General features: G+C 36.4%; 1 protein-coding gene across 1 annotated transcript; it reads left to right on the forward strand.

The window, feature by feature from the left end:
• The first annotated feature begins 324 nt into the window (after positions 1-324).
• On the forward strand, positions 325-1,242 carry LOC118582862 (olfactory receptor 4K3-like). The gene has a single exon (XM_036185990.1). The coding sequence runs from the start codon at positions 325-327 to the stop codon at positions 1,240-1,242; it is 918 nt and encodes a 305-aa protein (XP_036041883.1).
• Positions 1,243-10,193: the final 8,951 nt, after the last annotated feature.

Genomic DNA, 10,193 nt, shown 5'->3' on the forward strand with positions numbered 1-10,193 from the left:
TCAGAAAGAGCAGATTAAAGCTTAGAAAGTTCAAATAAAATATGTGATACTGATATTAATAAACAATATACTTATATCCATACCTATAAATATTATCTTTTGGATATGCAAGGATTTTGACCCATTATTCTTCATTTAGAATCCGTTCCTGATTATACACAATGCAAGAAAGATTTATTGAAAATTTGAGTTGGATATAATGCCAAGATTTCAATTTAAATATTTTTCTACTTACTTGACTCTAGACATTAAGTTATTGTTTATATTTCAGGAATTCTTAGTTAGGCTCTGTCTCTCTCAACCCATTGAAGCACAGTGTACTAAATGGAAGAAGCAAACCAGTCTGTGGTATCTGAGTTTATTTTTCAGGGACTTTCTACCTCAAGAGAAATACAGATCTTTCTCCTGCTGCCATTTGCAAGCCTCTACCTGATGACTGTGGTAGGCAACCTCTTTGTTGTGATATTAATCATCACTGATCATCATCTCCATTCTCCCATGTACTTTCTGTTAGCAAATCTCTCATTTATTGACTTCTGTCTTTCCTCAGTTACTACCCCCAAACTGACAACAGACCTCATAAAAGATAATAAAACCATTTCCTTTGGGGGCTGCATGAGCCAGATCCTCTGTGTGCATTTCTTTGGAGGGGGTGAGATGGTACTTCTTGTAACAATGGCTTATGACCGATATGTGGCCATCTGCAGGCCACTACACTACACCACCATCATGGACAGACAGAAGTGCATCTGGCTTGTTTTGATATCATGGATCATTGGATTTGTGCATGCCATGAGTCAACTAATCCTGATTTTGGAACTACCTTTCTGTGGACCTAGAGTAATGGACAGCTTTTTCTGTGATATTCCTTTGGTGATTAAATTAGCCTGCACGGACACTGAAACCCTGGGAATCGTGGTGAATGCTGACAGTGGTGTTTTAGCAACAACCTGTTTCATTCTCTTGCTGATATCTTACACTTACATTCTATTAACTGTTCAGCTTCACTCTAAAGATGGCTCATCAAAGGCCCTCTCTACCTGTACATCCCACATCATAGTGGTTGTGCTATTCTTTGGGCCTGTCATTTTCATCTATCTGTGGCCAGTCAACATCACTTGGGTTGACAAGTTTCTTGCTGTGTTTTATACAGTCATCACACCTCTCCTGAATCCAGCCATCTACACACTGAGAAATAAGGATATTAAAAATGCCATAAAAAAGCTGAGAAATCACAGGTAAATTTGGGGATGAATTTTAGACACCTAATCAGAAAATTCATTGTGTGTATACTATTTTAACTGTATTTTGACCAAAAGATTGCATGTATGACTCACTTCTTCATGGTATTAGTTGCATGAATATATTTTTATTAAAACAACTATGATGAAAGTGCATTTAAAAGTCTAATACTTAGATATTTTTTACCACTTAGAAAGAGTAATAGCTGCATCATATACCTATTTGTGTCTGAAGAGTAGAGGATGACAATAATGTTATAAAATAATAATCATCACTCATCATTACACATGGGCATGGACACAACACTGTGTGAGTCATTTTAACAGGATTATTATTTGCAATGTTTTCATTGAATTACTTATCAAAATTATTATTTAAAAATATATCATTATATTTCAATCCCAACTCACCACAGTAGTTACTGAAGATATTTTCGTGGTCTACATTCTCTTTCAGAACAAAATGACTTACAAATCAAATCATAATCCTATTTGCCTCATGTTGACATATTCTGTGTCATTTACAAATTTGTTCCTATGCAAGTGAAATCATTTTTCCCTTTTTTCACTCTATAACTGAAATGGCAGTTTTCATAATATAAGAATAAACTTCCCTCAGTCCACAATTTATTTTATGACCTTAATTTTACTTTATATTATGAAAGTAGGACAATGTGGTAAAAATTTTATGCTTTTGAAAATATTACATATATGATAGATATATGGATATACATATATTTACATATATAGAGAAAGACAGTTCATGTTAGTTACCATTTAGTAATGTAAGCCATTTGCTGGATAAAACTTTATGTATACACATTTACAATAGTTTGATATTTAGTATATTCCTAAAAACATATATGTCATAATTTCTTGAATAACCTGTCCTAATATTTCATGAACTATGGTTGCAATCACTCTGTATGTATTTTCTAATAAATTAAAGATGTTCTTATAACATAAACTAATAAAAACTTACAGATACCTGCATTGTGTTTTCCTGAAATCAAATTAGATATAAGCAAGGCTCACTGCACACCTTGAGCATATGGAAAATACATTAGGAAATTTTGACATCTTTCTCCTAAAATATTATCTCAGATTTCACATCTAAAATTAAAATCACCAATTTCCTTCTGAAATTTGTACTTTGACACTATCTGCAATAAGCTGATTACATCTGACTAATGTCCCTGACCTTTATTTCCCTCCCACTCCTCTTTCCCACTTCCCCGGCCACATACACACTTGTCCCTTTCTACATTTATGTTTTTTGTTTAGTTTAGTTTTGTTATGTTTTGTTTTTACTCTGTTGCCTACTTGGATTACAAGAGTCAACTCTGTGTCATTGGTTTGGAATCGTCGCTGGGGAATGGTGAGCTCTTCAGTGGTTTACAACAGAAGAAAATGTCTGAATCATCAAGAGATCACAGTTCAGTAAGGAGATGAGCATAGCATACATCACACAAAGATCTATGAATGACTACTGACAGTTATCTATGTGGGGCCCACAGTAGGCAGCCTTGGAATCATGACTGCATTGACTGTACTAGGTCTGCTAGATTGCATTTCATAACGCTTTTCAGCATGCAGAGATCTTGCATGTATTTACTCTGCCAATCTTCCTCACTTATAAAGTAACACTGATTTCAAACCTACACACAAGTTACTTTCACCTGCCCACAGGCATACTATAAAAATAGAACACCATGAGGACTTCTTGATAAACTATAATTAGAATGGAAAATGAGTTCTTATTGCCCATGTGATTTCTAAGAAGATGATTTTGATTAAATTTTAGCAATTCAGTGAAATTGCTTCTATACAATTGGTGCATCAGGAAGAAGTACTGTGGAGACCAGTGGAACAACTTATCAGGTAAAGGAGCTTGCTGCTAAATTTAATGACCCCAATTCAATGCACAAAATCTACAAGTTAGAGGAAGAAAATCAACTCCCTCAAGATGATTTTTTCTTTTATTGTTGTTGTTTTTCATGCTTCTCACAGATACTACATGCTGACTGCAATTTCCCCACCTTCCCTTCCCCCAGTATCTCTTCATACCTCCTCTTTACCCCACATCCATCCCCTCTATCTCCTCTCAGAAAAGAACATGCACCCCAGGCACATAATTAAGCATAGTATAATAGGCTGCAAGAATATCAGACATATACCATCATACAAAGCTGGACAAGGCAAGCCCTGTAGGAAGAAAAGGGTCCCACAAACAGACAAATGAGTCAGATACAACCCCCACTTCCACTTTAGGACTCCCTAGCTACTCAGCCATAACATATATGTAGAAGATCTAAGTCAGACTGCTATAGGCCCCCTGATCTCCCAGAGCCCACTTGAGTTTCAGTCACATGATTCTGTAGGTGGTTTTCTTGTGGTGTCTCTGTACCCTCTAGTTTCTCTTATCATTCCTCATCCCACCCAGAGAACCATAGCTTTCTTTTATAAGCTGCTTTCATCATGATGTGTTGTCATAGCAATAGAAAAGTAACTGAACAATCAGACTGAAATTTGAAGGATTTGTGTTAACTATGTATATTGTATATTAGCTGCTTGCACATATTTATATATTCCAGTTCTGGGCATTAGAAAGCCTAGTTCTAAATCAGATGAAAACAAATACAATCTCTTATGCGTCATAAATTTTATTTTACTTTAAGAAGTACCCTCTTCTTATGCAGGAAGGCAGCCATGTGTTATGTTAATAACAGAGTAACAAAATGAAGATAATTTTCAGAAAATAAAAGGGTCCCAAGTAACTCCAGTGCTGTGGATATCGCTCTGTGTAAATAAAGTTTTGATTGGCCAGTGGCCAGGCAGGAAGTATAGGCGGGACAAGAGAGAAGATAATTCTGGGAAGTAGAAGGTTGGAGGGAGACACCGCCAGCTGCCGCAATGAAAAGCAACATGTAAAGACACTGGTAAGCTACAAGCTGTGTGGCAAAGTATAGACTAACAGAAATGGGTTAATTTAAGATAGAAGAAGCAGATAACAAGAAGCCTGCCACGGCCATACAGTTTCTAAACAATGTAAGTTTCTGTGTGCTTTCTTGGTTGGGTCTGAGAGACTGTGGGACTGGTGGGTGAGAGAGATTTGTCCTGACTGGTCCAGGCAGGAAAACTCTAACTACACTCCAGACTGAAGTCTTTTCAGTGTATCCATAGATAGTCCATGTCTAAATACAAAATATTTTACTTCTGTGATCTGCATCCTGAAGCAGACATAAGCCCTCCAGTCCTACACCCTTTCTCCCAGTCTTGCAACTAGTCTTCTTGCTGAATACTCTAAGCCAGCACACCTGGGGTATGGACCCCACTGCACACTGTAGAGGGTATGTCTTCATCTTTTGCTTGTAATATGAAACCTGAAACAAAATGTAATGGCTTTGGAAGTGTTTATAGCTAAAGGAGGTGGTGGATAAAAATTGTGCTTCATGGTACTTGTTGCAAAGATATGAAGAACTAAATATTTTATGGAAAAAATTACATCAATCTTATAATAAATTATAGGAATAGAGTTTCTTAGTTCTTAGAAACATAGGTGAATTAAATTTCATTTAATTCCTACTTCCTTTTACTGGTGAGATGAATCAGTGGGTAAAGGGACTTTTGATACATGAAGTTTCCTGGCATATGAAAATCTGAAATGTCATGAAAAATATACTGCTTGTAGCTTCCATTCTATTTTGATAGAATTATCATTTTAAAACTATTACAAGGTTGTGGCACATTCTAAACTAGGCATACATCCTGAATTTTGGTTAACCACTCATTATTTATTTCCCCAAATTTCATGTAGTACATTTTCTATTATTCCATCACATACCATGTACTTTTCAGAAATTTTGCTGTTAATCCATGGATTAGACCTCTGGGCATTGATAGTTTCATAACTCTGGGATATCTATATTAGTGTTGTATGATATTTTGTTTTATTCAAGACATCAAATATATTAAAAAATATAGATGTTACGAGAATGTTTACATCATGTATGTTCCTGTTGTCATTTTTCATATATGATTGTTATAGACTTTCACATTTGGCTAAATTAACTTGTTACATATAATATCCCTCCTTTGTCTGAATTTGTGAGGGAGATGTGTGGTTTGGCAATTAATAACAGAAATTTTGATATTTTCAAACAGCATCCCAGGATGTAGATTCTTGTCTACTTGATGAAATACTACTAAAACATAGCTCCAAGAGTCTTTTCTTTACCTTTTGTTTTTATTATATCACTTGTAATCAGAAGCTGACAACTTAAAAATTCCATTTAAGACAACTTGAAGAAATGATTTTTCAATATTTCCTCTTCTTTAATATTATTAATCTAGAAATCAATTAGAAAATGTATTAATTCATACATATTATTCATTTCCTATGATCAGTGTAGTAATAGACTTTTAATAGTATTTTGTTTTATCAAAATTTTATACAATATACTTTAAATTTCAAAAAGTTGATAGATGAATCCAAGGATTAGTTAACAAAGTCATATTGACAACCTGTATTTTTAGATGGACAGATGTATAAGTATCAAATAAAATGAATTAAATAGGAGAAAAAAGGAGATATTGACATCATTCACACATGTCAGTTAAGAAAATATGACAGCCAGGCAGTGGTGGCACAAGCCTTTAATCCCAGCACTTTGGAGGCAGAGGCAGGCAGATCTCTTTGAGTTCAAGTCCATCCTGGTCTCCAAAGCAAGTTCCAGGAAAGGCACAAAGCTACACAGAGAAACCTGGTCTCAAAAAAGAAAGAAAGAAAGAAAGAAAGAAAATATGACATGGAAAACAAAAAATTAAGAGTGGAAATCTAAGGTAATTATTTAACAACTATCTGAATGTAAATATATAAAATGCATATACTTAGCTTAGAAAAAATAATACCTGATCCAGATATATAAAATTAAGGTTGTTTCACTGAAAATATGGCATAATTTTCATAATTTGATGAAATAGAACTTCTGTGATAGTGAAAAAGGACACCCTATAATAGATGCCAAAAAGTCATAGGTAGAAATGTATAGGAACAAGGCAATGATAAAAAAACCTCAGTTCTGCAATGATGTCAATAAAAATAAGAATTAAAGTGATTATTTCATAGTATATCTAGGATTATTGTCAAGATCCACAAGAATACACAGTAGATTACAGCTGATATTCATAAGGTCAACCCAGCAGACAAATAACTATGTGATGGAGGAATCTCAATAAGCAAGACTTACAATACCATTGCCTATGAATAACTATCTGCTTCTGTCTGTAATTCTCTTGTGAGTTACCATAATTCTCTCTAAAATAGCTGTGGGAACCTTCCCACAGCTCTTGGCCATGTGTTCTCCAATTATCAGGCACAGTTAACACGTGTGAATTGACAGAAGGATGACTTTTTTTTTCCATAACATTTCACAGTATTTTTATTTAAAAGTCACAGACCATCTCTTTTTTTGTTGGGGGGTTGGTCATGTCTTATTAGGAATGGTATTTTTAATTAAGAAAAAAATTTATACATTTTACATACAATCACAGATCCCCTCTTCCCTCCTCCTGCCCCTCCAGCCTACCCCTCCCAAGCTACCACCCATTCCATTCTACAAGAACATAAGGCCTCCAATAGTGAGGTACATTTAGTAGAGGCAGGTCCAAGCCCCTCCTCCTGCCTCAAGGCTCTGCAACCATGGCCCATCATAGGTAGTGGGCTCCAAAAAGACTGCTTATGGACCAGGAATGGATTCTGATTCTGTCATGGGTCCTCTTAAGCAGATCAAGCTACACAACTGTCTCACTATGAAGAGGGACTAGTCCAGTCCCATGCAGACTCTATACCTGTTGGTCTAAATTCCATGAGTTCCAACTAGTTTGATTTGGTTTTCTCTATAGGTTTCCCAATCATGACTTTGATGTCCCTTGCTCATAGAATCCCTCTTCTCTCTCTTCAACTGGACTCATAGAGCTCAGCCTGGTATTTGGTTGTGGATCTCTGCATCTGCTTCCATCAGTTACTTGAGAAAGGCTCTATAATGAGTTGGGGTATTCACCGATTTGATTACTACAGTAAGCCAGTTCATGCACACTCTCTACTATTGCTAGTAGTCAAAGCACAGGTCATCCTCAGGGATTCCTGGGAACTTCCCTAGCACCCAGTTTCTCCCTATCCCCATTATGTCTCCCTCTACATCATGGTATCTCTTTCATTACTCTCCCACTCCATGCCTGTTTCAGCTTGACCATCCTGGTTTTTATACTGTGTAATTTTGGTGAGTAAAATACACTTTCATAGACAAGCTTTTATGCCATGGCTGACATTGTCAATAGACAAAACAGTAGCCTACAGAATAGAGAAAGATCTTCACCATGCCCACATTTGACAGAGGGCTGATTGTCAAAATACATAAAGAACTCAAGAAACTAGACATCAAAATAAATAATAATCCAATTAAAAACTGAGTTAGAGATAAAAACAGAGAATTCTCAACATATGAAGCTCAAATGGCCAAGAAACATTTAAACAAATACTCTACATTCTTAACCATCAGAGAAATGCAAAATAAAACTCCTTTCAGATTCCTGCTTTTGTGTGTGTGTGTGTGTGTGTGTGTGTGTGTGTGTGTGTGTGTGTGTGTGTGTCTTTTCGAGATAGGGTTTCTCTGTGTAGCATTATGCCTTTCCTGGATCTCGCTCTGTAGACCAGGCTGGCCTCGAACTCACAAAGATCTGCCTGCCTCTGCCTCCCGAGTGCTGGGATTAAAAAAGTGCACAACCACCACCCAACCTCAGATTCCTTATTAATCTTTCAGAATGGCTGAGATAAATACTGCAAATGACAGCTCATGCTGCCTAGCAACTGGAATGCTGCTCCATTCCTGGTGGGAGTACAAACATGGACTGCCACTATGGAAAACAAAATGGTGCTCCTCACAAAATTGAGAATCGATCTACCTCAGGAACCAGCTATACCACTTTGGGGCATACAACTGAAGAAGCTCAATCATATCACAAGAACACTTGCTAAATTCATAGCAGGTTTTTTTTATAATATCCAGAATCTAGAAATAACCTAGATATTCTCTATCAAAGAATAAACAAAATGTTATATATTTCTACAATGAGTATTAATCAGCTGTTTAAAAATTGACATAATAAAATTAAAAAACAAATGAATGGAACTATAAAAAAAATCATCCTGAATGAGGTAACCCAGATGCAGAAAGAGAAACATGGTATGTACTCACTTATAAGTGGATATAGCTGTGAAGTAAAGGATAATCATGACACAATCCACAGACCCAGAGAGTCTAGGTAACAAGGAGGGATCAAGGGATACACTTGGATCTCCCAGAGAAGAAGAAATTGCTGCAAGGTGTTTTTCTGTACATTGTGAAAATGTTTTATTACTATTTGTTAATAAGTAAGCTGCTTTGGCCTATAGCAAGGCAGAATAGAGCCAAGGAGAAAATCCAAGCACTGGGACAGGAAGAAGGGCAGAGTCAGGAGCATATGCCAGCCTGCCGCCAGAAAAGCCAGATATATTAGAATGCAGGTAATCTCCTGTGCTAATGTATTCAAGACTATTTCCTACTTTTTCTTCTATCAGGTTCAGAGTAACTGGATTTATGTTGAGGTCTTTTATCCACTTAGACTTAAGTTTTGTGCACGGTGACAGATATGGATCTATTTGCAGCATTCTTCACATTGACATAAAGTTATGCCAGCATCATTTGTTTAAGATGCTTTCTTTTTTCATTGTACAGATTTGGCTTTTTTGTCAAAATTTATATGTTCATAGGTGTGCAGGTTAATGTCAGGATCTTCCTTTCGACTCCATTGGTCCACATATCAGTGTTTATGCCAGTACAAAGCTGTTTTTATTACAGTAGCTCTATAGCAGAGCTTGAGATTGGGGATTGTGATGCCTCCAGAGGTTGTTTTATTGTACAGGATTCTGTTGGCTATCCTGGGTTTTCTGTTTTTCCATACGAAGTTGAGTATTATTCTTTACAGATCTGTGAAGAATTGTGTTGGGACTTTGATGGGGATTGCATTGAATCTGTAGATTGCTTTTGGTAAGATTGCCATTTTTACTATGTTAATCCAGCCTATCCATGAGCATGGGAGATCTATCTATTTTCTGACATCTTCAATGGATTTTTTCAGGGACTTAAAGTTCTTGTCATATAGGTCCTTCACATGCTTAGTTAGAGTAACTCCAAGGTATTTTATATCATTTGTGGCTATAGTAAAGGGTGATGTATCTCTGATTTCCATCTCAGCCTGTTTGTCAATTGTATAAAGGAAGGCTACTGATTTTTTTGAGTTGATCCTGTACCCTGCTGTGATGCTGAAGGTGTTTATAAGCTGTATCAGTTCCTTGGTTGAATTTTTGAGGTCACTCATGTATACTATCATGTCAACTGAAAATAGGGAAAGCTTGACTTCTTCCTTTCCAATTTGTATCCCCTTAATCTCCTTATGGAAATCACTTCCTGATATAACACCAGTAACACAGACACCGAGAGAAACAATCAATCAATGGGACCCATTGAAACTGAGAAGCTTTTGTAGAGCAAAGGACACAGGCAACATGACAAAGCAACAGCCTACAGAATGAGAAAAGGTCTTCACCAACCCCATGTCTGACAGAGGGCTGATATCCAGTATATATAAAGAACTCAAGAAATTAGATATCAAAATGCCAATCAGTCCAATTAAGAAATGAGCTATAGAACTAAATAGAGAATTCTCAACAGAGGAAGCTCAAATGGCTGAATGACATTTAAGGAATTGCTCAACATCACTAATCATCAGGGAAGTGCAAATCAAAACGACTCTGAGGTATCACCTTACATATGTCAGAATGGCTAACATCAAAAACGCTGAAGACAGCTTAAGCTGGAGAGGATATGGAGCAAGGGGAACTCTACTCCACTG

This window comes from Onychomys torridus, chromosome 4 (assembly GCF_903995425.1).
Source record: "Onychomys torridus chromosome 4, mOncTor1.1, whole genome shotgun sequence".
In the NCBI taxonomy this organism is placed as follows: Eukaryota; Metazoa; Chordata; class Mammalia; order Rodentia; family Cricetidae; genus Onychomys; species Onychomys torridus.

Coding starts and splice junctions, on each gene's coding strand:
- LOC118582862 (XM_036185990.1), top strand. CDS start 325: ATGGAAGAAGCAAACCAGTCTGTGGTATCTGAGTTTATTTTTCAGGGA.